Raw genomic sequence first — 18,807 nt, 5'->3', positions numbered from 1 at the left:
CATGAAGCTAAACAGAGAAGAATGAATTTGTTTGCTGCAACTTGTGGGACTCATTTTACATTTTCTTTTTCACTGAGAACTTAATAATTACCAACAAATATAAACCTCACAAGACACAAAGAACAAGCAACAGGATCCTATTTAAAAAACAAACAAACCCGTGAACATGTTTCATATGGTTTTAAGAGTACATAGTACATTTAACAAGTTAATAATAAAATCCCCCTTTATGTCCACTACTACACTTCTTGCTGGTTTTCTTTTCCTGTGCATCTATAATGTGCTATTGAGGTATTTTTTCCATTTCTATCATTACCCACTAATTCACGCCCTTACTCCACCCAAGAAAAATATTTCCTCAAAACAGGCAGGCAGAGTCAAGCAAGGAACATCAATGCGATGGCCATGTAAAGCAAGTCTGAAAATGCAATTCTTGCCTGTACTTGATGTACACAGTCACTCTAGAAGACCACTAGCCTCTAGAATAAATTATGAACTCCTCTACTGAGCTTTCAAAGCCCTACACAGCATGGTTCCGCCCCACCTTTCCAGACTCTTCTAGCTGCCCTCTGTCATTCTACCAAACAGCCTCTTGCTGCTCACTCACAGGACACCATCCCCCTGCCTTTGTTCAGACCATCTCCCATACCTGGGATGCACCCCCTCTTCTTACCTCCTCCTCAAGTCCACTCTTCCTTTAAAACACACTTGCAACACCATCACCTGCATACTTCACTCCCTCCTCTCTGGGCTGCTGTGAGGCCCACATGAGATCATGAATCTAAGGTGCTTTGTAAAACTTCAAGCACAACAGAATTGGGAATTCAATGTGTATGATGAGGGCCTGGGACTTTGGGTGGGTGACAAGCTCAGCCTCAGTGGACATGGTAACCCCACTGGCAAAGAATGATCTGAAGTTGTATCTGAAGGTACAGAAGAAGTAAGGTGGCAATATGGACTGTCCCCTGCCCTGGCCAGGCCCATCAACCATCACTGGCCAACTGTCTGCTGCGCTAGGCACCTTCTTTAAGCCAGGTAACACACACCCCAAAGAGGAGAGGCTAGACGGCCAGCCCCATCCCACAAGATCAGCTCAAACAGCAAGGAAGGAGTAGCCTGGAGAAGACCTGGAGGGGCAGAGGTCCATGATTATGTGAAAAGCCCATCACGTACAAACTAGACACTATATTGGCTCCATGGGAGAGAACTAGGAACAAACTTACAGAAAGACACTTTTGTGTTGGAAAAGGCTGTGTAACCCTTGCTGACAATTACGGCTATCCCCAAGTGAAATAAGCTGTCTCAGGGTGCAGTGGGCTCCCCTTCATGAGACAAGGCCGTGTCTGGCATGTACTAGAAGAGTCAGGAAGAGGCTGGAGGAAGACGGCCTTGGGGGTACCATGATGAAAAGGAATGATCTGGAGCCCAGAACCCAAATCCACATCCTACCTCGGACACTCACAGCTTACATGACATTGGTCAAGACACTCTGACTACTCAGTTTCCTCCCCTATAATTCTATTTGCTAGATTAGATCAGAGCTTCTTAACCTAGGGAATGTGAACTTTTTTTTAACAGTTGTATTTTGCCATAACTGGTTTCCTTTTATGCATTTCAAAACATTGTTCTAAGAGGGGGTCTATAGGCTTCATTAGACTGACTCATAAAGGGGCCCATGACACCAAAAAAAGGGTAAAGAGCCCCTGGATTTAATGATTTCTGAATCATTAGCAGTTCTAAATCTGCCATCATGTGGGTCCAAGAGTCCAAGAGAAGCTGGGTGACTGGTTCAAGTACATTTTAAAAGCTCTAGAGAAAATTTCCCTTACTACAGGGTATCAGATCAGCCTGCCAATGTTCTGGTCACCTGGTGGCTTAATGTATTTCACAGATACTGGTTTCCAAAATTCTCTAAATGATTCGAATAACATAAAACCAGTCAGTTACAAATTTCCTAATTTTGCTTCCTGGCATGATATCACAATAACTTACAATATTAACAACCAATTAATAATCAATCAATCACAGTATTTGCAACACTGAGATTTTCTATCGCCATCTGGAAAATTCCCAATTCTGCTCTCTAAAGGGGACCCTGCCTGCCTTGGTACATGTTGAGTCTAGTGCCTGACGGCCCAGAGGCAACTAACTGGGCCACAGGGACAGAACCAAGACTTTGGGCCTCCATGGTGCTGCCATAACCCTCTAGTGTGAGCTGCCTAGATCTTGGACACAGACGCAAAACTAATTGTATCATGGGGTCCAGCTGCCTCCCTGGCAACGCCTCCTGAGTCCCCTGGACCCCAGGCTCGGATGGGCAGCCCATCCACATGACTATCTTGGACAGGAAGCACAGATGGAGAGGAAGTCGTGGCAAACTGTACTAGAAAGCCCTAGGGCCCTTGCAGCTCTGGGTCCACTGAGGCAGGGGCCCTCACTCACTTGGCCTGGAGCACAGCTGACAGACTGTCCTGAATTGTCCATGTCAACTCTAAAGTCCACAAGGGCACGACCATCTCACCTTTGCCCTGGATCCCCCTGTGTGGTGCTGTGCTCATGTGGGACACTTTCTTGGGAGCACCATCAGCTCAGAAGAATCAGGATTACAAATAATCCAACAGGTAGCACAAAGCAGGTGGTGGCCAGCTGTAGCGGGGTATCAACAACGGCCTGAACGAGGGGCGGCTCTGCCCTCTCCTCCAGCCTCAGGGCTGGTTCTTGGCTTTGCCCGATTCTGCCTTGGCATCATCCTGGCACCCATCCCCTCCCTCTGCAGCCCTGCTGTCCACACCTTTGTACCTGTCCTCACTTATACCCACCTACAGGACTTCAGCAGCACCCATTCTCCCCTCCAAGCCCCTGCCAAACGATTTCCAGGGACACACACACACACACACACACACACACACACACACAGCCCCACCCCTCCTCTGTTCAGGAATCTTCAGTGGGGGGCCTGAGTGATGCAGCTAAGGAAGCATTGAACTCAGATCCAGGGACCTGTTACTGTCAAAGGCATCCCCTCCTTCCAGGCCCCGTGGCAGTCATTCTCGCCTCCTCACTCTCTCACCCCCTCCTCTATCCAATGTCAACAGGTTCTTGTTGTTTCTGCCTGCACAGATGGAGACAGCCCAAGAGCCTCAGTCAACAGCAGCACCCTTCAACCCAGGGGAGTCAGGAGACCTCATTCCGCAGCTAACTGGCTCTGTCCCCCACGGAAGTCGTTGAGAGGACGGGAATACAGACCTCTAAAGTCACTTTCATTATGTGTGTTCTTCATCACATCATCAAAATTAAATGCAAAGAACGCAAAAATGAATCCACTCTGCAGGCTCCCTCCCCTACTGGCCTCGGCCTCTGGTGAGCCAAGTCTTCCGTCTTCAAGCAGAACTCTCAGTAGAGCCAGTAACTCTGAAATGTCACCTTCTGTTCCTCCTCCAGTCACGGGATGAATGACCTAAAGAAGCAGCAGCGTGTCCTCTGACCATGATGGTCAGCCTGGGCACTTGGCGCAGGGCATCTGCAGGCGGCCACACCTCTGTCCCCTCATTCACTCACAGGTGTCAGCCCCACACATCAACCCCTGAAGCCTGCCTCCAGTCACTTGTCCAAGAAGCCCTCCCTGGACAGGGAAATGAGGAGAACCCTGATGGCTCCTGGGCCACCTCAGCTGGTGGATAGCCTTTGTAGCAGGCCTACAGAGAAACCCCTAACTTCAGCTCTGGGCCCTTCTCTGGTCAGCTCCCATAGGTCTTAGCATTTCTACTTTTGAGGACTCCCAGCTCTAGTCTCTCTCCTGAGAGCCCAGCTCCCATTATAAACTGACTACTGGACAATTCTATCAGGGTGGTCTACCTAAAGTGCCAGCCTAGTCTCCCCTGCTCAGTAAACTTCAGTGGATCCTGAGGACCACTAAGGACAAACGTAAACCCTCTGCTTGCCATCTGAACCTTTATTACTTGACCCCAGCCCACCTCCTCCCTCTCCTTGCACTTTATTCCCCTTCACACATATTACAATCCAGTCAAACTGACCTTCCTCTTTGTCATACACGGTCCTTGGTCTCCTGTGTGTAAGCTTTTTTGATCTACTGGCCCTCAAGCATCAACTCAATCAACCCCTGGGTCCCCTCCCAACTGCCCTCAAGCATCACCTTTGTTTCTTCATGAATCTCCCAGGTATTGGTACCTAACCCCCCTGCCGCCCGCCCCACCAATATGTCTTCTCTAATCTGTATCTTTCTATACACACTGCTGTGAGCACATACTGTCTCACTGGGCCTTCTTGAGGGCAGGGACAGCTTTCTTTTGTCATTTTCTCTTCAAAGCCTGGCACACAGCAAATCCTTACAAAAGGCAAGCTGAGTCGCTGAGTCTGTGACCAGGCCTGTGTTTTAGGAAGATCATTTCAGAGGATGCTTCAAGAGGTGAGAAGATGGGATACAGGAAGACCAACCAGGGGGCAGGTACAACAGTCCCGTCATAACCTAGTGGAAAGGGATAGACAGCTACAGGTGGCGGTGGCAGAAGGGACAAGATGGCCTGGCATCCGCTGTCTGGGCAGAGGTAATAACTGACCCTGCGGGAGCTTTTGATGGGGCAGATGGGAAGAGAGCAAACGAGAGTGGCGCCAGGGCAGAGATGGCGATGGGCCATTAAGGGAGGAGAGCAACTAACAGGGGAATGTGGCAAAGGGTCCAAAGGCACAGAAAGATCAAAAAGGACAAGAAAAGCCACAGATTAATTAAAAAAGAGCCTTTCCTCCTGTGCTTAGTAATCTGGGCCAACCTCAGTTTGTCCCAACATTCTTCAGAACCACGGTACACTTTTAGATCCATTCTCTGCAGCCTGCCTTCACACCCATCATATACAGATAAAGATACATACACACGTGTGCATGTTTGTATATACACGTGTGTGAGTGTGTGTGCACATGCGTGTATACACGGCTATGCATATTGTGAGTCCCATGGGGCCATTCAGTCCCCTCTGCCTCTTCATACATTTGTGCTTTGCTGCATCTTCAGCACTTCCTCCTAGAACGTCACTTCCCTCCTGGGCTAACCCTGTAGAATTCAAATCCACAGCACCTCTTCCTTCTCTGGGCCCTCTAACATCTGCTCCCCCAAATCTTGGGCATGTGACAGGATCTACCCAGCTTTTCTTGAATTTACCAGAGATGCTAAGAGGAAGTTGTCAGTCCTCACGTCCCCCAAGCCCAGATCTTCACAATTCCTGCTTCAACAGTGGCTCAGAGGAATGAATGAAGAAGTCTTACTAAGCTGCTATCTACGTGCCAAGCACCGTATTAAGCGCAGGGATACACACAGAAAAAGCAAAGGGTCAAAGAAAGAGATACCTTTTCTACGGAGAATGAATAACTTTGTCCAAACCAAGGCTGGGGGGATCTCACTCTGAGTGCTCTCACGCCATGTGTACAAAAGGGCGGTTCACCTGAAAGACCCACTGAACTATTACCTCCTGAGACTCACCGTTCTCTCGGCAATCCAAGCCCTAGCTTTTAAATGCTAAAGTTTGTCATCTATTCTATACTGTAAAATGAGAGGATCATAAAATGAAGTGTCCTTTGATAAACAAATGGAGGGCCTCAGAGTCGGGATGTCTGGGTGTGAGGCCTGTGTCTGACGCAGACTGAGCTTCTGAGCATCAGAGGGAACTCTCATCATCAGTAAAATACGGAGCAAGTAGCTCCTATCTGTACTAGTGGAGGGCATCTCTTCATCTGGGAGGACCTTCTTCAAGTGAAATCACACACACACACACACACACACACACGCACCCGCACACGCACACACATGTCCAGACCGGATCCTTGTCCCTAGGACTATAAACATATACATACCAGAAAAAAACCTACCATCTGGATAGACTGTCAGGAATACAAAGAGCTTCACTATGAGAGATACACAGTGAAATCCCATCCCCAACTGACAGCAGGGACATATGTATGTGTTTGCACACACACATACACACATACACACATACACACACACTCATTCACACTCGAACTCAGACATAATTTAAAGATGGTGAAATGACAAGATTTCTATTGAGTTGAGAATGTGAGGAAATTACCTTTTTTGCCAGATGCACAGCAATTGTAAAAATATACACAATGCAGCAGTGATATTAAATCAGGCCTGTGATACTCTTGTTTTAATTAACATATTAATCTCCCAGTTCCTTAGAATAAAAGGAGTCGGTATTTTGGGAAAGAGCACGGTTGGAAGGGAAGAGTAGTTCCATTCAAGGCAGACACCCCACTCTGCGCTACAGGAGTCACTTCTGGCCTTCACACAGTCAGTGCACAGTCATACTGAGACAAAGTTTGGTGCCCGTCTATTTAATGAGAAATTTGGAAGATTTGTTTTCCCTCCTGTCCCACACCGCCCTGCCTTGCGCCTCTGCCTTCTCTCCACTGCTGCACTAATTGTGTGTGTGTGTGTGTGTATGCAGAGCGGATCACTACCCCTAGTCCCCTCAAATCCAGAGCCTTCCCCTAAAACCCTAGAAGGCCCAGAATTTAAGAATGCCTCAAAGGAACGAGCAAGTTATGGCACCAATTGCTGCACCTGGCCCTTCTAGAGTTTTAAGCACATCTGCCCAGAGGCAGAGCCAGGGAATAATTCTGCCAAATATCCAATATCCCAGGGAAGGATTCCTTCCAGAGCTGGGCCTCTTCAGTCCCACCTGTCCCCTCATTGCCACCTGCCACACAAACAGAGGTGCCCCTGAGAGCCCCGCTTCAAGGGTGGCTAACTTCTTCTCCCTTTCACTAGTCATAAGCCCAGGTGAAAAGGGCAGGAGGGAGAAGTGGAGCAAAGAAACCTTTTCCTCTTGCCTCGGGAATGAGCCTTTGCCAATAGGATGGGGAGAATTGAACTCATTAAGTTAATGTGCATAAAAAGCACTTAGACACACATGGCTTAATCTCTGAGACAATCATTTGCTACTGGAAAGCTCAGCCAGGTAGCCCAGACATCAAAGAAATGGCCCCTGGGCAGCCAGAGCAGCAAGGGTCGTGGGACCCCATGCCCCATAAGGAGCACAGAACAGGCAAGGAGGGGCCTGGGACTCTGGCTACAGCTCACAGGTGGACCAACAAGGCCACTCTGAGCAAGTGGATTAGCCTCTTGGTGCTAAAATGAGAGGGCTGAACCAGACAATCTCAAAGGCCTGAAGTCCATGACTCCATGAGACATTCTCACTGCCTCCTTCATCGGACCCCTTCCCCTTGTCTTCATTCAATGAGACCCCCAAGGTCTTTGCCCAGGGGGATGGAGAAAGGCAGTCAGAGAGGGTCCACTCACAGGCATGTCAAGTCCTAGCAAGAGCTGGCCCCCAAAGAGGGGAAACAGCATACCCAGGTTTGGTCTCCTTTCTGCCAGGAACCTCCCACCTGAGAAGTGTGAGGTAGGCACTGCTGGGGGCTTCTGAGACTTCTCAAAAGCCTCAGAGGGAAGGTACTAAGAAAGCCCAGAACATAGAGAGAGTTCCCATACCTGGGCCCCCCCCCCCCGGGTTGGGGGGGCCCCTGCCTTATTTGGACCCCCAGAGGTCCCAGCTAAAAATTCCTCTGCCTTCCCCACCCCCAACAAACACCCACGAGCACCTTATATCCTGTTTGTGCCCTTTCCCTAATTCTGGCCACCTCTTAGCACCGAACCATATGTGGTCCTTGAGGAGATCCACTCCCACCAGGCAGAGTGTTGGTGGTGAGATGGCAGAAAAGTGAGTAAGAGAGGAATAGGATGGAGCCACGTCAGCTCAAGGGCACGGCCAGCATGAGGGTCCGGGCACACTGGCACATGGGAAGCAAAGGGGAAAACTCCCATCTGGTGCCCTGGTCTCGGCAGCCACTGAGGCACTGGGCCCAGTTTCCCGGGGTTATCACCACCCCTTGGCCATGTGTTATCTATGCACTCCACAGGCAAGAGAAAATAATGGGAATGGTCTAGCCCCCTGGAGAGAAGCACTTACTTCAAGCTTCATTCAATAAAACTAGAGACTATGGTTAGCCCCATGGAGTTCAATGTAATGGGATTTAACCTGTACACAAATCCCATCTAGAACAAATTCCCAAAAGGGTCATGTGGATTTTTTTAAGCTTGGTTCAGACAATTACATATTGTATTAGTAAAAAGGTTAAGCACATTCTTGTTCCAAATTCAATCAACTAGAATTTCCCCTTAAATAATCAAAGAACATTCCACAGAAAAATCCAGAAAGGGAGAAGAGTAGTACATGTGAAATCAGAGGGGGCCTCTTGCAAGCACTCAGTCCATCCCTCAGTGAGTGCCTGAGGCAGCCCATCCCTCAGGACAAGCTCACATGGCCCAGAAGCTCTGGGCCTAGTCTGACCTCTGTGCACCTTCTCCCTCTGCTCAGGGGAGCTGTTCTGGGGCTAGACAGAACAAGTGTCTGCCTGAAGACAGTTCTCCAACCAGACCCTTGCTTCTGAGTCTTCTTTTTTCAGGCTCAACATTCCCAATTCCCCTGACCAATGCACATACAACATGGATTCGAGGCCTTTGGCCATCCCAGCTGCCATCTCCTAGACACTGCAGCTTATCGATGTTCTTAACCCAAGACCCCCAGAACTGTACACAACCATGCAGATGGGGTCTCCAGAGAGACTATCACCTAATTCCCAGGAATTAGTGTAGCCCAAGACTGCTAACTTGGGTGGGCACGCGTTGCAGTTTCTAGAAATGTCTGTCACACACCATGGTCAATTCCCATTCCGCTTGCAGTCCACTAAAACCCCTGGATCGTTTTCAGAAGGCTATCTGACCACAGCTCCCCAACCCTGTACTAGTTGTGGTGATTTTCCAAACCCATGTGTAAGGCTTTATGTTTCTTCCTGCTGTGTTCAGCCAGTAGATGTATCCCAGGGCTCTGGAGCCTGTCAAGGTATTTTTTAATTTTGCCTCTGCCATCCAGTGTGTTAGCTACCTGTCCCAGTCTGGTGTCGTCTGCAAATGTGATGAGAATACCATATGTGCCTTTATCCAACTCTGATAAAAACAATGCTAAACAACTCTAGACAAGGAAAGATGCCTGGGGCACTCTACTGGAGACCTATTGCCAAACTGATATCGAACCAATAGGGTCCAGCCAATCAACCAGTTTCTAATTCATCTCATCATACTGTGTCTTTGACATCACTCAACCTTGCCCATGGGAATAATTCCTTCTTCTCTATCATTAAGTCTTGTGCCTTCCTCAAAGAAAAATAATCTTTGGCACATGTTGTTATATAAGGCATGGTGGCTCGCTGCATCTTGTCAGGAGGTAGCAGACAGCAGGACCCCAGATCACAACAGTGGCCTCCAGATTCTAACCATCCACCTTCACTCATTTTTGACTTTTGCTTCTGTGCAAAGACTACCCAGCATCCCTCCTTCCTGAAGCCACAAAGTCAGCCCTGTCCTCACACCAGGGGCTACTGCTTCTTTTCCCCACTGAATGAGGGCCGTTAAGATGGGACAACAGAGCTGGTGAAGTTCATGCATGTCGGTCCTGAGGCCCCCCCACCTGTAAGCTCCTTCTGGAGCCCCCAACCCGGAGCGCCATGACTCAGAGACCACCCCAAATCCTCTCTGACTTTACCACTGACCTGTCTTTCTCCTCTCCTTCCTAGGCAAGAAAAATCCTCTCCAAACCACTGGGATCTCTCCCTCTGCCCTCGGAGTCAGCGGTAGAACAACTCCATCCCTGAAGTCACAATACACACAACACATGGGGACACAAAAGTTCTTCAGGTGAAAAACAGGATTCATGGAAGCATCGTGAGGCTCATTCTCTTACCAGTTCCTCAAAGGAGAGAAGTTAAGGGATAGGAATACAGACTAAGTCCAAGGGAAAACATGGCCCATTGTTGTCTTCAACTAAGTCACTCACAGACGCCAAACCAGAGCCAAGTACAATGCCTTACAGAGGAGGCACCTGATAAATATTTTTAATGGAATTATTGAAACCATACAACAGTCCAAACCCTAGTCAATCAACCAACAAATATTTATTAAACACCTACTGTGTACAGGCAACATGGCACAGTGGATAAAGGACTGGCCTCCAAGTGAGGAGGGCCCAGGTCCAAGCTGGCCAGCAGGACTGAACCATGGAGTGTGTGGAAGGGCATAATGGGTTTAAAGGAGAGTGGAAGGAAGGGGCAGGTTGGGAAGAGCTTTAAACACCACAGAGAGGAATCTATATGTGATCCTAAATGTAACAGGTGTCACTGGAGTTTTGGAGTAGAGGAGTAAAGCGGAGTGACAGACCTGTGCTTTATGGAAATCACACCAGACCCGGAAGAGGAGAGACCTGTGGCAGGAGGGACCCAGGACAGTCCCCTGCACAAGAGCTGGCCAGGGTCAATGCTGGCCTACAGAGTAATAGCTGAGCTAGTGGAGAGAAGGGACCTAGGCAAGAAAGGCTGCACAGACAGAAACAATGGGCTCCAGTGGCTCACCAGCCACTTGTGGTGTGAGCATGGAGTCAAGGAGACTGCAAAGTTATGCACATATGTGACTGAACTCTGAGGAATTGGGGGAGAGGGGAAGGAAGAGAAAAATTAAATATTTTAATTGATTTCTAAGCATTTATAAAAATAAATAGAATGAGCTCAGTTTAGGGCCAGGCTGAGTCTGAGGCACCTATCCAATGACATCCATTGCTGAAATGTCCGATGGGTAGGCTGGGGACGTGGTCCTGGGGCTCCAGAGACTCTCGGAATGGACACAGAGTTATGGGAATCACCACCCTAGAGATGACCTCTGAACCTGAAGGAGGTGCTGAGGTTAGAGTGCAAGAGGCCCAAGCCAGCTCCAAACACTGGCCCCAGCCTGCAGACTCTCCCAGGCACCCGGCCTCAGCCTCGGAGGGTCCCTTTCATGTTCTCTTGGAGTCCTCTTCAGATTTATGTTTTCCCCCAAATCGCCCCTGCCACCCCCGCTCCTCATCTCACACCACGCGTAGGTTACACACAGCAGCCTCCTCCATGTGGTTTCTCCTCCCATCAATCCTGGAGGCTGTCGCCAAATCTGTCTCCCTAAAAGAGCATGGGTTACGCTACTTCCCTGCTTGGGAACACACAATGCCTTCTCAATGCTGCCAAATTATTTATCTTGGCATTCAAATTCCTCAGTTATCTGGTCCCACCTTAGTCACAGAATGGAACCATAACTACCTAGAGGAACCACTTCGTTTTAGAGCAGAGATAGCGGCACCAGATATCTCCTGCTCCAGGCACTTCCTCTAGCAGTGCCCCATGCCTGGACCTATCTCCCTCCTCATCTCCACCTCCTGGCTTCCCTGGCTTCCTTCAAAGCTCAGTGAAAGTCCAACCATCTTCCAGAAGCTTTTCTCCGGCCTACCCTCTGTTAGTTAACTACTCTCAATTTATCCTGTTTCTACATGGTTGTTTGCATATGGTTTCCCCTGTCAGACAGGGAATTCCTTGAGGGCAAGGACAGTATTTTTACCTTTCTCCGTATCCTTGACATTGAGAACAGGGCCTAGCATGCCAAGTGCTTAATAAACAGCTGCTGACTGACTGGGCATATATACATGCCCGGTGCCAGAACCGCTCAAGGCCTGTTAGCACACCCACATGGTTTGTCAGGATTAGAAGCCAGGCCTCCTAATTCCTAGACCACCGTTCTTGCTATTCCTCTCCCAGGCTTTTCCATCAACCATTTGGTTGATGACTTAAGACCTGACTATGACTAACTTGACCAAGAGGTCCCCCAAGGACCAAGATTACACCACGTGTAACCACACTTTTTTTTTTACTTCTGGTCTAAACTTGTGATTTTATCAAAGAGAACTCCCAGTGTGGAAACTCCTTCTACCAACCGAGAAGTCTTAGACAGTGGACTGCCAAGGTCCCAGACAGGACACGTCAGAGGTGGGATGGAATGCCACCTCATCTCTGACTCCAGAACAAGCTCCCAACCCACAATGCACCATAGCACATGATCTCATAATCTCACCTCGAGTCAGTCAATTCACACATAGAAAAAACAAACAATTTACAGGACTGTAAACAAATAATCATTAGAACAATTGTGTACATTATATAAAACATCTGGTACTTGTCCAATGTAGCTTTGTACTATTAAGTTTCTTTTATTTAAGGAAAAAAGTATTGAAAATAATTAAATGTTTATTGAAATAAATCCTATCTTTCCAACTCAATTATAAGCATTATGAGGGCACAGACAAGATATGCCACTGTCTTCCTCAGAATAACATTTGGTGTACACAACAGGTGCTCAGTAATTGCTTTTGGTAGGATTCTCCTGTATTTGTTGTCTCTGGCTTTATAATGGCTGTCTAGAGTTCCCATGTTGCAGTACCATATCCCTGGTGAGACTCTATTCAGCTTTTGAGGGTGAGGAATATGTCATTTGTATTTTGGAGGAACCCCTGGCCAAAGAATCCAATATAACAGGACTACTAAATAAGCACTGTCATTCTGTATTCAATTCTCCTACTAGAGAAACACAAGCCTATCCATTCACTGGCTGAAACAGAAAAAAGGAAGGTTTAAAAAAGGTTTACTGTAACAGGTGCTGCATGTATAACCTTCAAGCCAACCCTCAGCCTTCAGAATAACATGAGAAATATGCAAAATTAGAGCTTCCATTATCAGAAGAATCTCACGATGCTAGACGATGTCTAACCAAGGAAGGAGATTATTTGTGAGTCTGGAAAATGATTCCTATTTGAGGTCACTTTGTGTTTTAAAACATTGTTTCATACTCCATCAGAACCCAGTGGAGAGTAGGCCGACTGATTTCTGTAAGAAATGGATGGCTCTATACCTCATTTTACAAAACAGATATGTTCCTCAAAGGTTGCTTATATATGGAATGTTTTCAAATCTATGCATAATTTAGGTAGACTCTGAGAACTCACTATTTAAAGGAATCCTGGGGGTGATTTCGTAAAGCAAAAACAAAACATAACAAAACAACACCTTTTTATAGAGTGAATAATCACCCAGCAATTTATCTGGTTTTAAATCCAAATTTCCATACACCAGGTCTGTACACTAGAGGGAAAAAGCTCGGAATGATCAGTAACAGCCCGAGGATCTTGGCTGCTTCTGTCTCTAAGCTTCCTCAATTCCTAAAATCCTATTTCTTAACACAAGCCAATTTTTCTATCACCTTTTTTGTTAAGAAAAATAGGGTAGTGGCACTAGCCACAGCTATCTGAGGCTCCGGTTTTCTTCCCATCATCCTAAGTTCTTCTCCCTAGAGGTTTCCAGGTTCTTATCAATCGCATGATCAGGACCTAGGACTGAATCAGATTTGCAACACATGCCCTCAAAGGTTCTTTTGACCTTTCAGGGACAGGAAGAGTGGACTCGCTGGGGTCCTCTCCCTCATGCCTTCATTCCTTCACCTTACCAGCAAGACTTTGAAATGAACGATATGACTGGAATTGAAAGTGTTCTTTTCCTATTATCTTAGATTATTTCAAAAAGTTTATACTTCTCAATAAGGAGAAATAATTTTTAAATGTGAAAAATGACCAAAGAATAGGAAATTATCCAAGAAGGGGAAATCATCACACATTAGTTTCCCCAGTGCTACCCACTCCATCTACCCCAGTGACCCCTATGGTAATTGTGTTAACATACTTGAAAGGGAAAGTACCTTTAATACAGGATATGGAGCTCCATTCTCTATATAATTTTATCTGATGACAACTAGCCTAATTCACATTAATACTCTAATATACTTGGGCTCACAACGGCATCAAAATTTAAGAAGCCAATCTGCTAGATTATTTTTCTTGAATAATTCTCAAATTAAAACATACAATAAAAATGAACTATCAAATTACTTAAATATTTCCTTCTTAAACTGTCTTTACCAAATGAAGATTTGGCATTATTTTTATCATCACTTACAAATAAAAAATGCTTTTTCTTACAAAGTATTTTATTCATTTTTACTGTTGAATTTAAAATTTATTTCCCATCAGGAAAAAAAATGTTTCCAAATACAGATAGGAAAAAAAATTGTTACACTATTTTTTGCCGCAAGCCATGCACAAATTTGTCACCACCGACGTTACAACAAACCTAGTCATCAATAAGGTGTGGGGTTGTTTTTTTTAAACGCACCACTCAAAAATCAATTATCTCAACTCTTTTGTATAGAGAAGTAAGTAGTACACCTTTCAAGCAACTGGTATTAATGAGCAGACATGACTATAGAATCTCCATCTGTTTTTCTGACAAAGCTGTGGCTACTCTAGCCTCTCATTGAAATTCCATTAATCTCGAGCTCCAAGGTCCAATGCGAAAATCAAAACTCCATCTAACCCTTTATCAGCTCACAATAACCTACAAGTGAACTCTGCCTGTTAGCATGCAGCAAGTTATGATTTTGCTATCAATCAGGCCCTCGGCCAATAAAGAAAGCGGCTGCAAAGGGCCTGTCTGGCAGGGCCGGCCGGAAGGTTTGTTGTTGTTTGGGCCCCTTCCCGCTTCTGTGGGGTGTCTGGACTTTGTGAGATTATGCATTATTCTCCTTTGCTGTGATTTAATTGCTACTAGCAATCAAGTCGAAACATCACTGAAGTGTGCTTGAATTTCATTAGAAGATATAACTTATGCTACTTTCCTACAGTACCTAATAAACCATAAAGAAACCAAAACACATATGGCTTGAGGGAATAACTGGAAAATTAGGTGGCCATTTGGGAACTGAGTGAACTTTTGAACCAGAGGAACAGAGAAAAAGAAATATTAAAGGGAAAGACAGACTTAGAATGCACACAGAGATGTGCAGGTTTGACCTTTTCAGTACCTTGAAAATTACATTAGCATTATGAAAAATACATATCATGCTTAGAGTTTATAATCCATCAAAGTTTAGATACTTTGTGAGTGCCTACCATAAGGTAAAAGTCAAAAGGACAAAACAACAATCAGATTTGACAAAAGGCCTTTGGGTGACCTGTGTTAATTTGGTTATACTGATTGTTAAAAGCATTATCTTTTTAGTAATTAATACATCATTAGGCTGAGGTCACATGATGAAGGAAAATGATTCAGCAAGGAATACAATGCAAATAAAAAAGTAAAGACCCAGAAAGAGGAATGCATACAACTAAATGATATTTTATAACTGGCAATGAGGAGTCTGAGCCATGGGGCTGGTTTCTTGGTTTTGTTTTTTTTTTTAATTCAGAAAAATAAAGCCTTAGGAAAAAAATTAACCCTATAAACAATGTTATTAAACTACATGTGAAATAAATAAGCCTCAAACTTAAGTTTGCAGGCTCTAAACATTTTAATCCTTCACTCAAATACTCATTAAAATTAGGCAAATATTTTTCAAGATAACATTAAGTGTCACATCGCTATGTAGAATCAGGCATCGAATTTTAATGCCTTCCCTTTTGAGACTATGCATGTATTCCCTACCTACCCAGCCCTGGAAACATCCTAAATATTATAGTTTGATGACTTATAAGAAAGGAAGAATGAAGTTAATTTGTTTTGTTACTGCATGATCATTATTTAATAACTGTTTAGTCTTCCTAACAAAATTCATTGAATTATTTCTCAGTCATGCGGATATTTAGATTGCTGACGTTCTTTGTTTTTTATTGTTTTATTTTTTAAGGAAGGTCTTGAAATTATCTTCAAAGTCTGCTTTACAAAATTCAAAGCATTTTTCCACAGACTATGAATAATTCACATTTATAGTTTCAGACGAAATTATGCTTGCTTGAAAGCAAAAAGATTTTATTTTATTAGCCAAAAAACTGAACTAGATAAATAAAAAGAATTTCTATTTTTATCTGAAAATAACATCTCATCAATTGCAAGACCTTCTCTATTAGAAATGATGCCTTTGAATACTAGGTTATATAAGTTAATGCTCTGTTTTGATAATAAAGCCGTGGCAGTAGAGAAAGCAGCATCTTTTAAAACAGGGAAGCAAAAACAAAAAAAAACAATGTCCTTTTCCTTAAAAAGAGAAGCTCGAGGTTTGCCAAAACATAGAACTCAACACAAAATGAATATGATTATTATTGCTACACATTGTGCAAAGTTCTGAGTATAAAAAAAGATTGTGTTATTCTGAATCAGTGGTTAGAATGTTTATCACTTATGCATGTACTTGACTTATCCCTGTTCTGCAATAGACATAATTTTATACCTCATAAAAGCAATTTATGCTTCCAAAGGGAATAATCTGGATAACATAAAATGTGGAGTGCTCTGTTGCGGGAAGCATATTTTCATTCAGCAATTGTACTTAGAGATGGAACTGCACAGTTTGATCATCATATCATGGCAGAAGACATAAATCACGCCTATGTCTATATGAAACTTTCAGTGCCACAAATTAATATGCATGGCTAATTTATCGATACACATGCCTAATTTATAGCTATAGATCACCCTTATCAGATTCTATATGGTAAAGACGTAGCCGTGTCTGTTTTCAAAAGAAAAAGTACACACTACAACAAAAACAAATTTCATAATTCGTGATATTCAATAATGTCTGCAATAGCATGGAAATATGCAAATAATTAACCGCTATCACTGATTAAATATAAAATATCAAAACAACTTTTGTCTTTTTTTTTCAAGCAACAAATTCAGAAAAAAAAATGTATACAGAAGAAGCATTGAATGAAAGCCTGTCTCAATGTGAGAAGGCACTGTAGGAATAATTAATTTAATATTTTATGAACCCATTTTGCATGAAGTTTGCAGGAAAAATATCAATCAAGAAAACTGTTCCATTATTTATAAAATAAATAATACAGCAAGCCATTAAGAAGCATAATAAAATTAAGCAAGAATCTGATAATATTAAATTAACCAACAATGGGCTACTAAAGATATTCACAAAAATGTTCTAAGTCCTCTCAAATGTGTCGAAGAACGATTTCCGAGAAAAGGGGTATTTCATTTAAACTCCTGCTTCATTGGGATGAGGTCAGTATGCTGCCAGAACCACTAGAGAGAGCTCTTCAGTTCCTTAAAGGTTCTTAGAAAGGTAAGCAAACCCCCAGCTGGCTTCGGAGGCCCACATCCTCCCTTTCCAACAAGGACATCACCCTAGACATGGCAGCTCCCAAGAAAGGTAATCTGTGAGAAATGGTCACCTACCATCAGACGGCGCCTCGTCGTCTTTTTCACAGCGGTCAGATGTTGGGGAGAGCGTATCTGGAGGCCCTGGGAAAGGATCATCATATTCTTCTCCATCTTCTCCATCAACTATAAAAGAATTAAAGAAAGGCCTTTTACAAGTGACGATTTAAAACAAAGCTGCTCTGACAAAAGAATCTTAAATTGTGTTAGGGAATGTAGCAAGCTGTGTTTTCAAAATGAGTCAAAGCTCAACCCTATTGTGATTTACATTCAGCTCAACTCAGATCTTTCCACAACAACAAAAAAATAAGGATAACCTGTTTATATCTGTTCTGAAATGATATTCTACCCCAAATTATGAAATCTGTGTACACACACACGCACACACACTTGCACACACACATGCACACACAAAATGCATACAAAAATGCCAGAGAAACCAGGAAAAGGATTCAGCCAAACTTTCAAGCTCTAGATACCATTTCCCTAACTCAATAACAGATAATAACAAAATAGCAGGGTAAAATAGATAATTTGAAACAATTTGAACATCAAGTTATTATAAAAGCATAGAAGGATATAGGATAATAAAATGGGCCAAGCTGCATTACAGGCATCATCAACCTTCAGGCTAAATGTTTTTTTAACAACTTACAAAAATAAAACTCAAATAAGCTTGTAACACATATACCTATCAGCCTTTGTTTTGCTTTCAATAATTTTTAAAAACTTTTTTTTTCTGGCCAATTTTCCCCCTTGGTTTTCTATTCTTGGTCTCTGTCACAAGCTTCAAAAAATTATCTTTTATAAACAAGTTCATCTTGGCAGTTTTATGTCTGAAGATTTGGACTTCAATTCATATTGAGTAAAAATCTACAGTAATGAACATAATTATACTCTGGTCTACACCACAGGCGGGACTCGGAGGGGACACATACAGATCAGATCAATCCTGTATGTGATAGCATAGCTGCTTGGGACCCAAGGACAGAGCTAACATAATATACACAAAAGCATGGCAGGATTCATCCCAAGTCTCGCTCTCCCAGGCAACTACAGCATCACTCTGGATCCTGCCAAAGGAAGGGATGGGCCACCCTGCCCTCCTCTGCTCCGAGGCAAGCATAGACCAAGGAGGGCCATCTACAGCAGTCGCTACTCATGCCCTGTCACATTTGCACTATATAATTATCATTTGGAAAGTTCTCTCTCGAGGCTTCTGGGTCAAAGTAACTGAATCTTCAACGTTCATCTTTAATTCTCTGGATGTGGCCGTTCTGGTGGGCATCAATCATCCTGGTCCATACTCTAGCCAAGGCATTAGCAATGGACCACAGTCAGCCCCTCGCCAGCTACACCACTATAGACACAAGGATGTCTTGGCCACCTTCCAGTGGAATTTCAAGGAATAAGGATAATTCTTCATGTTTTTATTTCTGAGGATCTCTCTTTTCAGCTACCCCAAGCACTTGACAAACATTCAAGTTTATAATCCTTATGTAGCACTGTTATAAGAATAGGATCATACTTCTTTAAAACATGCTAACAAATGCAGAAATTCATAAAGATGATGATAAAGATAAACTTCAAGCACAGAACCACACTGTGTGGAAGAGTCATTGGAGAAGTGGTAATTAATAATAGTAA

The 18,807-nt window shown here is 44.1% G+C and overlaps 1 protein-coding gene across 4 annotated transcripts in view; it reads right to left on the bottom strand.

The window, feature by feature from the left end:
- Positions 1-18,807, bottom strand: part of SKAP2 (src kinase associated phosphoprotein 2) — a 222,496-nt gene that overhangs the window by 146,354 nt on the left and 57,335 nt on the right. For all 4 annotated transcript variants that reach the window (XM_069088674.1, XM_069088673.1, XM_069088675.1 and 1 more), the window contains one exon: positions 17,179-17,286. In XM_069088674.1, coding sequence (XP_068944775.1) covers positions 17,179-17,286 — 108 coding nt within the window. The remainder of the gene's footprint in view (positions 1-17,178; positions 17,287-18,807) is intronic.

The sequence above is a fragment of the Petaurus breviceps genome, unplaced genomic scaffold, assembly GCF_028583685.1.
Source record: "Petaurus breviceps papuanus isolate PSGF00001 unplaced genomic scaffold, PetGlider_PUasm1.0 185, whole genome shotgun sequence".
Classification (NCBI taxonomy): Eukaryota; Metazoa; Chordata; class Mammalia; order Diprotodontia; family Petauridae; genus Petaurus; species Petaurus breviceps.
The sequence above is the reverse complement of the archived record's forward strand: the minus strand, read 5'-3'. Positions and strand labels throughout refer to the sequence as shown.